The sequence below is a fragment of the Lontra canadensis genome, unplaced genomic scaffold, assembly GCF_010015895.1.
Source record: "Lontra canadensis isolate GAN:19392208 unplaced genomic scaffold, GSC_riverotter_1.0 scaffold78, whole genome shotgun sequence".
Taxonomy (NCBI): Eukaryota; Metazoa; Chordata; class Mammalia; order Carnivora; family Mustelidae; genus Lontra; species Lontra canadensis.
The window spans coordinates 4,885,868-4,904,449 of record NW_022631072.1 but is presented as its reverse complement, the minus strand read 5'-3'; the positions used below and the strand labels follow the sequence as shown (position 1 = coordinate 4,904,449).

General features: G+C 42.3%; 1 protein-coding gene across 7 annotated transcripts in view; it reads left to right on the top strand.

The window, feature by feature from the left end:
* The window catches only part of LTBP1 (latent transforming growth factor beta binding protein 1), a 398,263-nt gene that overhangs the window by 134,785 nt on the left and 244,896 nt on the right, over positions 1–18,582 (top strand). For 6 of the 7 annotated variants that reach the window (XM_032881895.1, XM_032881898.1, XM_032881900.1 and 3 more), the window contains exon 4: positions 3,603–3,772. In XM_032881895.1, the coding sequence (XP_032737786.1) occupies positions 3,603–3,772 (170 nt within the window). The remainder of the gene's footprint in view (positions 1–3,602; positions 3,773–18,582) is intronic. The other variant, XM_032881896.1, reaches the window with a different exon arrangement.

The following is an 18,582-nucleotide window of genomic DNA, read 5'->3' as shown; positions in this document are numbered from 1 at the left end:
ATTTTAGGTATCTAAAGCAAAACAAAATAAAAAACCCCCATTTTGAACCAGAGGTCCTACCGTTTTCATTTTTAGCTTAATTTTCTCAAATATTTTAGTTCTCTTTTAAAAAAAATTGTAATGCGTGGCACCTGGGTGGCTCAGTGGTTTAAAGCCTCTGCCTTTGGCTCGGGTCATGATCCCATCGTCCTGGGATGGAGCCCCGCCTCAGGCTCTCTGCTCGGCAGGGAGCCTGCTTCCCTTCCTCTCTCTCTACCTGCCTCTCTGCCTACTTGTGATCTCTGTCTGTCAAATAAATAAATAAAATCTTTTATAAATAAATAAATAAAATTGTAATGCTTTGACACATCTTATGCTCACTAGTGATAGTCAAGTCTCCCCACCCCCCAACCCCGGGAGAGGGAAGAATGGAGAAAATCCAATTGAAATGAAAGGAGGGAGATTATTCCTGAAATACTTAGGCAAAAGAGAAGAGTTAAAGAGGATATGTATTTGTAGGAGTTAAAGAGGTGGTCCGGAGTGGAAGTAACTGAATGGTGACATTAGAGGGAAAAGTGGAGGCCAGCCGTGAAGGGAGGAGGAGAGAAGAGAATGCGAATCATGTGTTTGTGAAATGAGTGATGGCACGGCTTCCTCCATTTGCCTCAGGTGGTGCCGCTGTCCGTGGCTTTGCTTCTTTCTTTGTGGGGCTGTCATGCACAGTGGCCTCAGTCTGTTCCTGTGTGTTGACACTCTTGCACGGGGGGAAAGGAAAGGTGACGGAGGAAGGGGAAGTGCCGTTCAGGTTAGCTCCGTATCTGCGCTGTGTTTGAGACTTGGCTAGTGTTTCTACTCTAATGAGACTTAAGTACCATTACAGTGGCTCATTTCCCTAAGTCCATGCTGGCTGGGAGTTGTTACTCAAGTTCAAGACCCAGTAAGTCCGTCTTCCTTGTTTGTTCATTACTTTCCAGGTAGGTGTAGGGAAAAGGAGCCCATACATAAGCTTTCAGCTCATTTCGAGGTGCCTCTCACTTCCTTGATTCGGAGGGGAGAAAAGGGAGGACCTTGACTAGCAGGGAGACACCCTCCTCACCTCCCACCTGCCCCACCCTGCATCCATCCTACCTGGCAGTGGTCAGAGCTGGAATGCTGTCCTCTTGTGAACAGAAGTACTTCTGCCAGCAGGTGCCAGCAGCATCGGGACAGGATGACAGCATAGCTGGGGAGTGAGTTGCTCCGGAGATGTGAAGAAGGGCTTCCCGTTTGCACGAGGCTGATGGAGTAGACGTGTGGTTCTTATCATTCACCACCAGATGTGTCCAGCTGTTACACTTTCTACTCAGTCCCAACCAAACATGCTTAAAGTTCAAACCAACACTTAGATCATCAAAACAAAAGTGTTTACAGCATTAAGCCTTACTTAGGCTTTTAGTAATTTAAGTCATTAGTCTAGTGATAGAGGGAATGCCCGTCCATGGAATTGTGTCTGGGAAAACTCAGGCCCAGGGTGGATTTTCCTAGGCTTTCCCGCAACTCTCCATTTTAGAATGGTGGATCGAGGTCCCTGGCTGGCTAAGAGAGAAGCACTCTTCATCCCAGCCTCCTCTTTCATTTCTCATGGACGCCTTGTCCCACAGAAGAACTCATTCGTCAGCTCTAGTTAGAGTCTGCCAAACAGGCTGACTTTATTCAGGACTGTTCCTGATTTTGATGAGATACTGTGTGGTGCTGTTTTGGGTGGCTTGATGGTTGACCTTTCATACTCACCTGTCACAGTGTCATTTCTTCCTCTCATAAAGAGTCCCTCTTTAGGGACACTCTTTGGGGCACCTTATCAGTGTGATTCTATCCCAGTCAACCATTTTCTAAGTTCCAGTATCATAGTTTGGAAATATTTTGATTGATTGAGGTGGTTTTAATGTGCCACATTCAATAAAATTCAAGGTTACACTGGAAAGGTCTCCTTCCATAGGCTCTGTTTGCTGTTAAAATGCTCTGTCCCAGCAGTTTTGGTAGCAATTAAGCATTTTCTGGAATTAGTTGGTATATCTTCTTTATATTATTTGATTATTTATTCATCTGGTTTAGCTAATGATTTTAGTCCTGTTCCCCAGGGAATTATTAAATCTGGGCAAAGGCTTATTATTTTAAAGTTAACATGCTGAATAATATTCTGTTGTGTATATATTACCACATCTTCTTTATCCATTCATCTATCGATGGACGCTTGGGCTGTTTCCTTGTCGTGGCTATTTTAGATAATGCTGCTGTAAACATAGGGGTGCATGATCCCTTTGAATTAGTATTTTTGTATTGTTTGGATAAAATACCCAGAACTAATATAACACTGTATGTTAACTATGCCAGATTAAAAAAACAAAAAAACAAAAACTTAAAAAAAGAATGGTTTCCATTACATGGAACAAAAGAGAACTGTCCTAGAAAATGGCTGGGCCAGAGGGTGATTGTGTCCCGGAGTCCCCAAGGTTCTTGACTTGTGACAGTGAGGAAATGAGATTGTGCTTAGTTATTCTTACATTGTTGTTATTCTTAGGAACTAGTCATTATAAAACATTTAACCAGAATAGTACAGTTTTTAATTATTATGAGATGCAGCATAAAATATTTAAATGTTAACTAGAAAAACTTGAATGTTTCTTCCTTATCATAATTGTATTTCAAGAAATAATTTTAAAAATTCTTTTTTTCCAGTTTTTATGGGTTCAGAATTTTTATGAGCCTTTTCTTCTTTGCCCTGTGTGTGTGACAGAGGTTCTATGGTACTGGTTAGGAGGGTGAGGCTCAAGGAGCTTGCCCATCTTCCTTTCCGTCATTAGGAAGGTCCCACCGTTTATTGTCCAGGCTCTGATTGTTGACTGTTAATTTTGCATAACTGGTCAACCTGGGAATTTCTTTCATAGTCCCCTTTCTGTTTTTCCTTCTTCCTTTCCCCTCTTTGCATTTCCAATACTCTCTACTTACCAGTATATATAAAATGCTCTTTTTAAATATGTGAACCTTCTCATGTATAGGTCATTGTCTTTCTTACGTATAAATGTTGTGTGTACTGCATACAGGCTGTGCTAACTTTGCTCTGAATCCTGTGATAGACTCCGTCTGTGGTGGTCTGTCCAGCCTATTCTTGACTATACAGGCAGAGTCCCTTTTCATGTTAAGGTTCCTTCCTCCCTCCCTTCCTTCTTTCCTTCCTTCCTTCCTTCCCTTTAAAGATTTAGTTATTTATTTTAGGCACACACACACACACACACACATACAGAAGGAGAGAGAGAGACTGTGTGTGTTCAGCCAGAGGGAGGGGAGGAGGGAGAGGGAGACAGTGTGGAGCCTAATGCAGGGCTTAGTCTCACAACCCCCAGATCATGACCTGAGACCAAACCAAGAGTCGAACGCTTAACCGGCCGAGCCACCCAGGTGCCCTGTGTTAAAGTTTCTAAGCGTAAATGTTTAGTTCCTCGTATTATAAATGGTCAACTACAGTATTTGAAGGAAAAATTGAGCCTTGTGTGGAGTCTGTTTCCTAAGTTAAATTTTTTGTTTTTCCCACCTTAGCTGTAAAAATCCATAATTAACTTCCCTGTCCCGGCTTTGTTTCTTCCCAGAGTGACACCCCTTTCCTCACAGAATGTGATGATTCATCATGGCCAGACCCAAGATTACATGCTCAAGCCCAAGTACTTTGCAGCCCAGAAGGTGATTTCGGGAGAGCAGTCCACTGAAGGTTCGTTCCCTTTGAGATACGGGCAGGGTCGAGTCCCGGCACCTTTTCAGTGTGAGTATCGTCCAGTCAACGATTTTCCTAAGTTACAGTATCATAGTTTGGAAATACTTTGTTTGGTTTAGATGGCTTTAATGTGTCACAGTAGATAAAACTTAAGAGTCATTAAAAAAAGAAACCAAAAGACCAAAAAACAACCCAAACACAACAAACCCACCCTGGTTCCCGAAACAACCAGACAGCAGCCCATTTTCTTTATTTTGAGGAAAGGCAGTTTCCTTGGATGTTGGCAAAGAGTCCGTAGTGACCTGCCTGTAATTTCTGCAAGATGGCGCCATTTCTGAGACATGCTTGGTCTCCTTTTAGATACAGTTGTATGCCTGATGTGTTTACATTGATAACATATTTTCTTTAGTAAAATACCCAGGATTCATGCCCTGTGAAATGTCTGAAATGCCCTGCATTACTCTCTGAGGTTCACCTCCAGTGGATATTTTTATGACCCGAGTTCCACTTTTTAGTGTGTGGTGCAGATGGCGTGGCAGGTTTTTGTCTGAGTTTGTAAAGAGTATTGTATCGGTGGCCAGCTCGGTTAATATCTCACTATGTGGGAAGCTCAGGGACAAGCCCTGGCTCAAAGGGTGGGGAATGTGATGATTTGTGGCTTAGGTATTACAGAGTGTCTGCTGGCAGCATCTGGAGGAAACGTTCTGGAGTTCAGAGCCGAGAGCTAGACGCACGCGCTCGTTCCAGCAGCTTCCTGCTCCGTCTCACGTTGACTGATTGCCTCTGCCACAAGTAATGAAAGAGAATGCCAGTTGTTTGGTTGAAAAGCAGTGTCTTTCACCACCAAAAAGAGTGAGGATAGCTGAGAGAGAGTGTTTACTGCTGTTGGGTCCTTCAGACGTCTCTGTCTGCGTGGGTTTGGTTCCATGGGCCTAGGGCCACCTCCCTGAGTTGGTCACCGTTTGAGAGTGATTGATTCTTCCCTTAGAATTGGTGACTTAACAAAAAGAGTATCTCATCTAAGGTTTGCATGTTGCACTTTTCGTTTTGTTTGTTTGTTTGTTTGTTTTTTGAGAAAATTCTGCTCAGTGACCTGAGGCTGGGTTCCCCAGAGCAATAGTAGTTGGATGAGGTTGACTGGGCCGGTGAGGACAAGCAAGCTCTGGGGATTTTCAAAAGGGAACAATGGAGAAATCCTATAGATGATCTCCTTGTCCACTAGGCAAGATACTTCCCCATTATTTGTGGAACAATCGAGGTGTCCATCTTGTTTTTAAAGATCCTTTGGTGTAAGTGCTTCATAACTTAATCTTTGTGAATATCCCTGAGTATATAGTATTTGTCTAATCTTAATTAAAAAAAATAACCCCAAAGAGGTACTTATTATTTCCTTGGATTTTTATATAGATCAGGGATTTCATAGACGCTTTCCAGATTTAGATTGTGATGGGAGGAGAGTTTTTGGAAACTTATAATCATACTGGTAAGGGAAAGAATTTTGAACTATATGGAAACATCAGGAAAAGATGGTCTGAAAACCACTGGTATAAGACTAGAGATGATACTGGTTTCGATTTGTTGATGATTTGTTATTGGAATGACGGGTCCACAATGTGTGTGTGTATTTTAAACTCTCAGACCTTCTGAGAGGTCTTCTGGACCAGAAAGGTCTTCTGGAAGATGAAATTATATTTTAGAAAAATAGGAAGAGAAATTTATTTGTATTGCCCATAAATTTCTCACGCATTCTGTTTAAATGTAGTTTTTCCACAGCTGGGAACTAGTAAAGTAATTCAGACTAACACATAATCACAGTGATGGGGTTCTCTGCTCAAACTCCGCAGAAGTTAGTGCCTGTTCAAAAAAAAAAAAAAAAAAAAAGGCTTAGGAACTAATTGAAATAGGCATTTGGGAAGGCCAGGAAAGGAGATGTGCCTATTTTTTGCTGAGCCCAGAACTCTGTTGAGAGCTGGAAGGCCAATGGGAAAGTTTTAGAAAGAGGTAATTTGGCAGGACCATGAGGATACGGATATGGCAAAATTGAGTGAGAACAACAATAGAAAGATTAAAACTAGAAAGGAGGGACAAGGAATACTAAGAACCTAAAGGTAATGTCTTTGCCTTAGGTGAAAAGAGCCCCCAAGGAAACCTTACATGTAACAGAAAGGGAGAGAAAGTTAGCAAAGTCTGAGGAAAAGCAGGAACTTCTAATGTCTTTACTTTCATCCTTATAGAAGAGATCAAATATAAACAGACGAAACTCTCATTTTGCTGAAGAATTTTAAGGTCCAATTTTAGGTGTAGATCATCCTGACTCATGAGAAAAACAGAAGATATTACCAGCAGGTAGGGATAATATGTCTTGGAAAGAGACTTAGCAACCAGCGTCCACCGTCATTACTTTTGGGAATCTTCGGCGACTAAAGAAAACATTGAGGTTGGCAAAAGCCAAGGGTTGTTTTCCCTCTTGAATTGAAATAAAAGAGGTGGTCTGCTGTAGTGAATGTAAGTTTAATAGTACCATGCAAATAGCATTCACGATACTTACTGGGAGCTCTCAGCATGGTGTAAATTAACCACCTTGTAATAGCAGAGCCATAGCCCTGCAAGCCCAAGTGAATAAGGATTTGCTGTTGATGCCCAGGAGGCCAAGAGAGAAAATGGTCAGAAGAAGCAGGAAAAGGATGACAGTGGTGGGGGGTGTGTGTGATGGGTCCAGTAAAGCGAAGTGTGTTAATATGTTATGTCTAGCACTCTCTAGATAAAGTAGATAGGCAGAAACAAACTCCCACATTGCTAGGGAGGTGTTATCTGCTGTAAAGCATGAGCATTTTATTAGAATTTCCCAGAGATTTGATGACCTGATGCGCCATCCCTTACCACTGTGCACACTCTGCGTTCCCTATTTTCGTTCTGTGCTTTGCCATCCTTCTGAGTCACATCCCAGGTCGCTTGACATCCTGTGTTGGGCGTTGGCTGCTTACTGGTTATCTCTAGTGACAGATTCATAGTGGGGCTCTGCTTTATTCATTGGTCTTAAGAATTTAATTTGCATGAGTATCCGCTACAGCAGGGCTCTGTAAACTTTCCCTTGAAGGAAACATACTGCAGGTTTGGTGAGCCAAGGTTCATAATTGTGAGGATGTTACAGATAGGTTCTTATGTGACTATTACAAATGTGACATTTAAAAATGTGAAAATCATTCTTAGCAGACGGGTTGTAAAAAAAAAATTATTATTATTATATATTTTTTTTGAGTGGCTGGCTTGATTAGTCTCCTGGGTGGTCAAGTATGCCAGGTGCCGATCTAGTGACTTAGTCTCTCAGTGTACAAAAAACCTCTAGGTTTTGGGCTTGTAGGTAGCTAGGTCATACCCATTGAGCTAAAAGCTGTCCAAGAGGCTCTGTCTGTCACTAGCTGTCCTTCATTGTCCCTGTCCCTGCAGCCCACCCTCCTCACCATCATGTTCTCAGATAAATCTCCATTAGTTCAAAGGCAGCCAAAAATGTGTGAACTACTAGACCACTCTTGTCTGGTAAGTCCAGTTTCCTTTCCTGTTAGAATGGCAGGCCACACAGCAATTGGGAAAATAACGGATGTCACTCCTGATTGTTTAAGGAAAGCCATTTAATATTGACAGAAATAACATTTTTATTGGATGAACCGGTAACTGCCATCTGGCTAGACTAAATCACATTAAGCTATCACCTGAAGTCCTCCAAAAGTTAAACATCATGACTGTAGGACCCATCGTTTCCACTTCTAGGTATATATCCAAGAGAATTGAAAACACGTGTTCACACAAAAACTTGTATACAAATGTCCATAGCATTATTCATAACAACCAAAAAGTGAGAACAACCAAAAAGTCTCTCATCTGATGAAAATAGAAACCAAATGTGGTGTATCTTACAAGGGGTCGTTCAGCCATAAAGAAGGAATGGAATACGGATGCATGCCACAGCGTGAATGAACCTTGAAAACATGTGGAGTGAAGGAATCCAGACACGAAAGGATTCAGATCACATATAATTCCATTATACGAAATGTCCAGAACAGACAGAAAGTAGATTAGTGATTGCTAGGAGTTGAGGAGAGGGGGAGTGATTATTTATGGATAAGGAGTTTCTTTTGGGTTGGTAAGTATTGTGGAATTAGGTAGTCATGGTGGTTGTATGACCTGTGAATATATTAAAAGCCCTGTTATGTTAAAAAATTTTAAAGTTATATATATATATATATATATATATTTGTGTGTGTGTGTGTGTGTGTGATGTTGGTAGTTACAAAAGACTTAGCATGAGCTCCAGGAATGGAACTCCTTGGGCTCTCTCTAAGTATGGTATGGGCTGAGGGGTCTGCTTTATCCAGTATCTTCCTTGGTGACTTCTAGGAAAAAATTGAGTATATAAACCAAATTCTGTTGTGTTTATTTTAGTATTTATAACCCAGAGGAAGAAAAGTTAAAGTGACTTGATAACATTTGAAAGATCATTTTACAAAAAACAGTCGAGATTATTAGTAAAGCATACGTTCAGGGGCAAACCCAAATAATTCGCACAAAAAAGAGATTAGTTTGGCATAACTTGCTAGAAAAAGGCCTTGAATGTGGTGAGTGAGTGTCCATACGACTGTCTGCTATTATAGTAAAAACACCATGGGATGCTTGATGATGCTAAAAGCAGAGATTATTTGTTATAATCTATGGTGGAAGGACATTTGTATCTTCAGGGTTGTAAGTACTAGACAGCTTCCTAAGAAAGGTGGTAGACTTACTTAAAAAGGAGGTCATTAGGATGAGCAGAAATATTCATGTAACTGAAGTTGTTTGGAGGTTCTGCAAAGAGTTCTAAGAGCTAAAGGACCGGGCAATCCCTGTCTTAAATATGCTTCTGCTTCGTCTCTTTTTCTATTGCATTTTAGGATTTGGAAATATTTAGAAATTTAAACTTCTCTAAATCAGATTTTCCATTGCCAGTTCCAGTTGTTTTCCTATCAAGGTGGACCTAGCTTTTAAAACAGGTTATTTATGTTTCAAGGTCACCTACAATTTTAATTTCATTTCATTTACATTTTCTTTAATTTCATTTAAATCTTAAATTTAATTTCAAGTTTCATTTAAATTTTAAATTACAGGAAAGACACATGTCCACTTTCCCATACTACCTTTTTAAAGTTTTAAAAGCAGATACAAGTCAGACTCTTGAAAGAATTGCCAGTTTTTCCCCTGATGTGCTGAAATACGGGGGAGAGATGGATTGCTGGCCTTTCCGACACATGGTCCCATTAAATTACAAAAGTTCAGACAAGCTCACTATTTTCAGTGGTAAGTGTAGCCTTGCTGCTTGACGAAGCAGCCATGGTGGTGCAGGAAGCAGATACGCCGCCTTCGCTGGGCCCCTCTTGACAGAAGAAGATATAATCCTGCCTGCACTGGGACCACCTTAGCCTTGGGTCCTGGGGTGTCTGTTGACTTCTCTCAGGTCCTTGAAACGGATCAGCCAACTCAGCAACCACCCAGTGGCTGATCACAGACTACCTGAAATTCCTGACTCCCCCACATGAAGGTGGAGCAGTCACCCAGGTCTCAGGCTGGAGACGGGGAGGCAAAGACACCATTGTTCTCACAGCAGCAGTGAGGCTAAGCCCCTGCATCTCCGTTCTGGCCTGACGGTAGCCCCCAGTCCCAGGCAGTGAAGAGCATGGGCCCTTGGGCACAAGACTTCTGCTTTGTACTTCTGGTGACACTGGTTGAGTATGCTAGCAGGAGCCCCCAGGCTTTGTTCCAAGTGACATCAAGAAGCATAACAAGGTGTGGAAGCATCTCAGGGTTTGCTGCTTAGGTCTGCCCCTTGAAACAGCAAGTTCCTGTGTTTGGAGTGAGGAGTGTGTATGGTTGCAGACTGATACAGCAAAGAGATTCCCCATAAAACCATGCACTTCCTGGTCATCCTCACTGTGGGAGGGCAATGCTTCTGCAAAGGCTCAGAGCTGAAAAGGAGTTTTTTCTTTGGCAAAACAAATCCAAAGGTTATGAGGCCAGCCCTGTTTGGCCAGGATGGTTCTGCTTATCCCAGCCACTTCAAGGAGGTAGACAAGAACACTGCTAAAATGCTCTGCTGCCCACTGCCAGTCTGAGTCCTCACAGGGGGAGAGTCTGTGGTATAGCTCAGACAGCCCACCATGGGACAGAAAGAAGGTGATGTGAAGAAGAGAGATCAAATTCCTCCTCCACCTGCTGGCCCTTCCCAAAAGAAGAGAGAAACCCTGAACCGGCATTCGGGTAAAGACAAATGTCGATGCAATTGGTAGAGTTGAGGAAAGGCAAGCCCGATCGTTCTGCATTGGATGGACTGTGATTGGGAGATCTTCAGGAGAGGAGCAGTTTGAAAATGCAGGTCAAGGGGCATGGTCCTGAGAACCACCCAAGCCTCACTTTAGGATATCAGTATGAAGAGAGAAAGGAAAGAGTGGAAGGAGATATTGCATGTGCTGGCAACTTCCCGGGTCTGCAATGCCCTCACTGACAGTCACTAATTGGTGAGAACCCCACTGGGGCAAAGTTCTGCCCATAGACAGAGTGTGCACTTCAAAGGAAGGAGAATTCCTTAGGTGCACGTTCTGCTGCCCTGATAGCCCTCCCTGCATGGAGAACACCTTTGGTGGGTCATGTGCAAATAAATGTCTTAGGGATTGGTCCCACACCAATCCAGTGGGTACGAAGTGGCAGTGGAAGTGGGAACCAGCCAGGAGCTAGATCTTCCAAGGAGCTGGTGAAAAAAGACTGCTTTAAAGAAGGAATTAGGGTAAATAAGAAGGGATTAGGGTAGATCTCCATGCTTTTTGCCTTATGAAATCAAGTCCTTGATTGGTCTGTTCGGTCACCCACACCACACTTTGTGTGGGAATAAGGAGCCTTGAGCCAGTTTCCAGCTGTGTGTCAGTGTGGCTGTTAGTGCTGTAGATGACTAGAAGAGTATCACCTCTTGTTGGCTTAAATGCCTAGATACCAAAGCAACAGCATTCCTTGGTACAAACAGGTCGAGAAAACATTCCAGTGAATGTCCGTGAAGGATCAGGGTTTTGCTGAGCTGATGTCCTTAAAAATCTATATTCCACTGAGTCCTTCCTTTCCTGCTGTAGGGAAGGATTCATGTGCCGTCTTGCCATGGCCACTGTGCCTCATTTGGCGGTGGTGAGGGCAGGTGGTATGTTTTATCCAGGAGTTGTCTGATCACATCCCAGTCCAGGAAGGTCGGTGAACATTAATGTTCTCTTTGCCTCTGGATTGCTTACACACAGTAGAAGATTGCTAGGCAGTGGTCGACATAGACTGATTCGAAACACTTCCAGGAAGCTTATCCAGCAATATTAAAAACAACAGTGGAGGAAAACCTACAGTGAAGGGTTATGTAATCTAAATTCTCCAATGGGCAGCCTTTCATGCCAGAGAAGGAGGTTTCAATCCCAAGGGCCCAAGATTTCATAATAAATAAACAAAGTAATCCAAGGATATTTCTGGGTGTTGAGACCAAGTTCAAAATATTGAGAAATAGATGCTGTATGGTTCCAGAATATTCTGTGACCAAACCGAGACAATGGTGGGGGAAAATGCCATGAGTGAATTTACAGGTTGCTTGGAAAGTGCAGAACAGCATTTTGGGAGGAGAAAATCTGTGTTTGAAAAAGAAGAGATGCTTTACTCAGCCTTTGGATTTCTCTGCCAGAAACAGAGGGCTTTACTTTGATTTGAATTCTGAATAAGAAAATAGTTTCTAGGGAATAATCATTGTTAAAGTTGCAGTGATAGTTTTGATTCAACAGAAATGAGACTGTACAAAAATAATGCTAAGGAGATATTCCAAAGGGAATTGAAATAAAATTTGTATTTACTCAGGTTAGTCCCCTTAGAGACGGGTCCTCTTAGCATTGAAAATTACTGCCTTGTGGTGAGTCTGTCTTCCCCCCTTTGAGGTAAAGCCCTCCCTACCTCCCTTACATTTTATGACCTTTAAGAGTTTGTGTTGTAATTTTCTACAATTTTAGTTCTGCATGATTTTTTTTGATATTAGTATTAGCCCCTCATGAAATTGAAATGTGCCTTTACTGAAACTCAGTTGCCCAAGTTGTGTTCCTGTACAGAGGAAGTACAGATTCACACACGGTTGCAATGGGAGGGAAACCTTTCTTCCCTAAGAGGTAATTGCAGTAGGATTGTATTTGAGTACTTCTTCTGACAGGAAAATATTAAACCACAAAATGTGTATGTGTGATGCATGTATATGCATATATAAACATACATGTTCAATCACAGACATAAACGTGTGTTATTTAAAGAGTTATTTTTCTGAAGCTGCCTTACATTATCCATCTCACCAGGATCTGTTAAAAAAAAAAAAAATTTCATGTAGCCCTCACAGCTTCCCACATTCGCTCTTCCCAAGGTCCCAGCATTTTAGCTAAATGAAAACTTTAAACTGGCCATGATTGCTCTTGTGAAAAACATCACAGTTATTTCAAAACCCCTGTATCCTAGTAACAGATCTAGAAAGCTTCGGGGAAGAACAAGAATCTGGACAGCAGGTGGGAGGGCGGTGGTTGTGGCTCCCTTTGGTAGATGGCCCCCCGGGGAAGCTTGCGTGGGATCGAGGGCTCCTGGAGCCGCAGCTGTGCTGCTTGTTTTAATGCAGGCCACTTAATGGCTACAGGTGCATCTCCTGATGGCCACTGCCTGCCTCAGATCCGGCCAAAAGCCGAGCTCTTCCTCCCACATGTTCAGTTTCCATGCCTGCAGAGCTCTGCTTCCCTTTGGAGGGGTCCAGAATAACACTCCCCGAGCAAAACCTTTTGATATTTTTTTTTTCCCCTCTACTCATCCTTCAGAAATATTATGCCGCCTTTGGTGATACAGTTGGGTAGATGCTATCGGGTCCGAAGGTCTTTTTCTTTGTGTTTGTAGCTGTAGATACTTACCAAAGACAAAGCCCGATGTGTGCTTTAGTTTGTTTTTACAAGGAGATAGACACATATATTTTGTTAACATTTTCCTGACCTATTTAACCTTTATCCATGACATTTTTTTTTTCAGCCCAGAATAAAGAATAAAAATGTAGATCTTATTTCCACGTAACTCTTTCTTTCCACCTTCTCCTTGCCATGGCCTCCTTGCAGGTATAGTGGGTTTTCCCGCCCCATTGACTTGGAGCGCAGCTGTGTGACTTGCTGTTAGTAATGGAGTGCAGGTGGACGGACAGTATAGCAAATCTGAGCTTTAGCTTGTCTGGTTCCCCTCTTCCGTGTACCACGAAAACCCCATGGATCCAGTCCTCTGGCCTGCCAGTTCCTTTGACTTCTGCTTTTCTTAGATTACCTTAGCAAGGCACAAGATTGACTTTTTAAGACAATCTGGGCAGTTGTTGCTCTCAGAGCAGATGATACTGTTCTAATCAGCTAGGATACATTTAGGTTAAAATGTACAAGGTCTGGGTGACCTCAGCTTCTCGCCACAGTGGACCAGAAGATGGGTAGGCACTCGACCCAAGAAAACCACCCTGAGCTGGCCAGCTGCTCTAAGGTGGCCTGACAGAAGAGCGATACCTTTGAGGGATGATACTGATGAAGTAAGATTAATCAGAACCTTTCAAGAAATTTTAAGTTAGGGTTGAACAGTAAGCAATTGGCGCAGAAATAGAATACCAAGTAGAAGTAGAAACAGCCGGGAGAAGCTTTGTATCATGTCAATGTTGGGTCTAAGAATGAAGTCCAATGGCATTTTCTGAAAGGCATTTTCTGGATATAGGGCAACATATAATGGGTTGCTGAAAGTACTACAGATTCTTTTTTTTTTTTTTTTTCCATTTTATTTCTTTTCAGTGTTCCAGCATTCATTGTTTATGCACCACACCCCATACGTGCCCTCCATAATACCGATTCTTAATGTCTTCCCAGTTATGGAAGTATATTCTGGTCTCCACAGGGTCTGGCCTGTGTGGCTGGCTGTTCTGGGTTGTCTTGAAACCCGCATCTCCCGTTTTGCTACGCACAGCTTTACTGTTCAGCCCCATCACTTGCGAGTGTGTGCAACGCACCCCCCAGGATGTTGTAGGCAGAGAACCCAGCGAGCACACATTCTGTTTGAACCTTTCCCCTCAACAACTGCATGTCTTCATGTCTCAGAGCACCAGAGACTGTCTTTTAGAGAAGGGTAGCCCAGCTGCGTTACTCTTCTTCCCTCCCTTAGTCCGGTCTTTATCCTCTTACTCCCGAGAAAGCTTGGGGTGTTGGTAGATGCCCAGACAAGTGAGTGGGGTGGGTTCCATATGTTCCCCAAGACCACCGAGTACTCAGAATTGTTCTGCCTGGCCTGGGGTTTCATAGGGCCTGCGGTGTTACCTAATTTATATATCAGTACCCATTTGGATTTTTTTTTTAAAGATTTTATTTATTTATTTGACAGAGAGGTCACAAGTAGAGAGACAGGCAGAGAGAGAGAGGGTGGGGGAAGCAGGCTCCCTGCTGAGCAGAGATCCCGATGTAGGGCTGGACCCAGGACTCTGAGACCGTGACCTGAGCCGAAGGCAGAGGCTTAACCCACTGAGCCACCCAGGTGCATACCCCACCCCATTTGGATTGTTAATAGAAGTGTTTTTAGCTCTTGGATTCTTGCTCACATGGAATGGAGAATGTCCAGCTTCTGTTCATTAGTGAGTACGGACAGGAACCTTTGTAGTAAGACCCCGAAATCCCGTCATGCCTCTCTGGTTTTGGGTTTTCAGGCCACCACAGTGGGCTATGTGTGCAAATACCTGTCAGGGAGGCTCTGCCAGGTCTTGAACATGGAAATAGAGCAAAATTAGATGCCTCTTTTTTAAAGTTTTAAAAAGACTCTAAGTGGAGAAAGTGATTCATAACGTTTCTTGTCCGAGATCCCAGTTTCCAAACCACACCTTAATATACCTCAAGACCATATAATATGTATTTCTAAAAACCTGCTGAAGGTATTGGAAATTATATTCTTGCCTCTGAATGTCAGGTAATTAGGAAATTTGGACGTAAGCTCATTTGTTCCCACCAATGGCACTATGTAGGTTCCATCTTCCTCTTTCCTCATCTCTGGGGTACTCATTGCATGCCAGTCACTGTGCTGAGAGCCTGATATGCATTAAGTTAGGGTGTTACATTATAATATTAGTATATTGACTATTTAAAATTTACCCTACCTGTATATTCAGGTAAGTTCATTAGGAACCAAAACTGTAATGAGTTAAGAATTGCCAAAACCTGGGGTGCCTGGGTGGCTCAGTTGGTTAAGCATCTGACTCTTGATTTCAGCTCAGGTCATGGTCTCAGGGTCTTGGGATCAAGTCCCGCATCTGGCTCCCCATCAAGCGGGGAATCTGATGGTCTCCCTCTCCCTCTGCCCTTCCCCCTGCTCACTCTCTCTCTTTCACTTAAATAAATAAATCTTTAAAAAAAAAAAGAATTGCCAAAACCAGTCTTATTCCTTGGGAAGAGAGCTGCTCTGTGTGACAGTGCCAGATGGTTGCTACAGTTATGTTGAGTACAGCATTGTGAAAAACCGTGTTGTATACCTGAAGGGAATGTAACATTGTGTTTCAACAATACTTCCGTAATAACGGTGGGGAAAAAAGGGTGCTACTTTAGCTCTTTGCATATTATTTTTAAGTGAATGCAAAGCCAACTTTGATGACATTTAAAAAAAATCTGTCAGCTTTATTGTTATATGTAGGGCTTTCATGACAGTTTCACTTGAAAATGATCTAAACATAGAGTTCCTGGTAAGAATTGTTGAACTTAATTACTCAAATGGAAAATAAGCCATTCTAATCAATGGGTTTCTATTATTCATTGAAATCCATTTTGATACCTTTCAGACCAAGTCAAGCCATCAGATCTTATCTGGAAATTAGGAAGGAATCAAAGTCCACAGTGGAATTTTCCTTTATTCTAGAGTCTTAAATAATAATTACGACCATAAAACAAACATCTTGAGATGAAATTTTCCATATTTAGAAGCACTTGTGGGTTTTGCTATATAATATATCATGGGGTAAATGTCACCACTAGGTTGAGCTTTCCCCCACAGTTGCTCCACTAAGAGCTGGCCACATGCAACGATATCCTCCTGGGTTTGCCCAGTGTTTAACAGCTCATGAATTATACCCATACAGATTATTTCACATGGCCCCTGCCATGGCCTTGTGTGGTGGATGGGTCAGGTAGCATTATTCTGTGTGTCTTTCTTTCTTACTCTAGTTTGCAAGATCCTGGAGGTTGGAGCCTGTGACTTGTTTCACTGTATTCTATTCCATCGAACCTCTGAATCTTCGTTTCTCTGTCAAAGAAAAATCTTAACACTAATTCCATTGGTCTGTTGTAAGAATGAAATGAGGTAAGGGATATGAAACCCAGTATACTGCCAAGCACATAGTATATGCTCAGTCTGTTTGTTTCCCTCCCTTGCTACAACCTTCCCAGGTGCTTGGTATCCTGAAGTTTTCAGAGTGCGTGCTCATTGGAAGTGTAGGAGAGGCATTGGGTAGTGAGGGGAGAGTGAAGGCTTGTGCTGAAATGCCAGCTCTACCGTTTCCTAATAAAATGACCTTGGTCAGGTTTCTGATGAACATCTCTGCAGTTTCCTAGTCTGGGAAGGGATGAGTATCATTTAAATGATTGTGGTGTTCATGTGAGCTCCGTCGTTCAGTTAGGGAATTGGTACAGGCTTCATGAGTCCATCAGTCATGCAGACAGTGCCCTGTACCTGTAGAAAGGTCCATACATTCAGCTTCTTTCTTTTCAGAATCTAGGGAAAAAGAAAAACAGCGAAGTGTGTTTGTGTGTTTATACTTTTAATGAGTGACAAATTAACCCAAACCTTAGTGGTTTAAAGCAACAAACATTATCTTACACGTTCTATGCCTCAGAAATTCAGAAATACCTTAGCTGATTGGTTTTGCTTCAGATTCTGTCATGAAACTGTGATCAGGCTATCAGTAGGGGTGCCATCATCTCAAAGATTCGCTTGCAGGGTGGCTCAGTCAGATGGCATTTGGCAGGAGACTTTGGTTCTCTGCCATGTGAGCCTCTCTGTGGGCCCCTTAAGTATTCCCATGGCATGGGAGCTGGCTTCCCCCCAGAGCGAGTGATTGGAGAGGGAGAGCCCAAGACAGAAGCTGCAGTGCTTTCTGTGACGGAGCCTCTGAAGTTGAAACCATCGCTTCTCTTTTATTCTGTTCTTTAAACATGAGTTGCTAAGACCAGCTCATGCTCAAGGGGAGCGGAATTAGATTTCAGAAGAATTTGTGGAGAGATTTGAAAACCATCAGTGTTCAACAGGAGAGGCACTATCTTGATGGGAGAGGAAGTTGAGAATGAGTAACCTAAAAAGAATTAACTAAAAGCTGGAAAATTTACGGTGTGTGATGACACATCAGTAATTCATTTTTTATTGGCAACCAATCATTTTTCAATTTTATTATCACAGGATAAATAAAAGCTAGATATAATATGACTTTGAGAGAAGGGATATTTAGGCTGAAATCTTTTTCTAATGATGAGTTCTATTGGATTTGGCAGTAATCCCTTGGAGAAAATATTTGGGGCCATTTGATGGATTCATTTAAAAACTGAGCCAGAGAGAAGTTTGTGCTGTAGGGAAGAAAACAAAAAATGAATGAAAGAATCTGTATTCTGCAAGCTTGGTTATCTCTGATGCTAGAATGCTAAATTCAGAGATTCAAAGATGTTATTTTTCTTCTATATAACCAACCAATTGCCTGACAGATTTTTTTCTTTCAACCGAATCCATCATACCTGGAAGTTGTTTGGGCAGTTACAAAAATGTTCATATCTTCACCTTCCTTGGGGCTTCTTAAAATAAAATGCATTCACATTATAGTATCTCTTTGCTCTGGACTTTTATTGACTCTGTGGCCAGATTGGAATTCCTGAGAGGCACAGCAAGGTATCTGCTTCTGGCCAGGCCAGCTCGTTCTCAACAGGACACAGGAAGTTTTGGTTTCCAGACTCTCTGCCCTATCTTTTGAGTTGTTTCTTTCTTTAGGTAGCATTTAAATTTTGTAAAGTATGATAGTTCATTTTCTTCTTTGTGTCTGCCTGTAGTGTAGGAGGGAAGTTTCCATGCCCCCTTACAAAGGAATGGTGCCCTGATTGCTTTCAACTCCTTTCAAGTTTTGTGACTTCCAGTTACTAGTTAGAGTAAAAGTTGCTTCTTTGCCCTTGCAGGAGACAGTTGAATGCCTGTGTATTCCTCTCCTGGGCTCATAATACCTTCGATTCACTTCTTTTCATTTCCTACCCCTGCATTCTTTCCTATGGCACTCCCCTCCCACCACATAATCTTCTGTTGTTCCCAAAAAAGGAAAACCACCAGGTGGGTTATTTGTTACAAATTGAGGAGGATAAGAATAAAAACTGTTTTCTTGGGCTTGACTGAGGCCAAAGGAAGATTGATAAAGTAGAAAAATAGACATAAATAGATTTATGTGCTAAAAGCCAGGGGAAAATGAGAGCTGCATTGTCCAAACTGGCATGCCTAGGTTGCTGAACATTGTATAGGGAGGGGATAAGTGGGTTGGTTCCAAAGGATGAAAGGTGGTTTTCTAGCGGGGAGAAAAGTGCACGTGAAGGAAGTAGGCCTATGAGCGAGGACCGTGGGGCAGTTGGGTTTAACTAATGCCCAGGCTCTGTGTGGAATGCTGCAGGATGTGAGGCCAGATTCTGTCAGATGGGAAAGGATCTCAACTTTCTTTTAAGGAGTTTGATGTTGTCAGAAATATTTGTCAAAGATATTTCTCATAACCAGTATGTAAATTC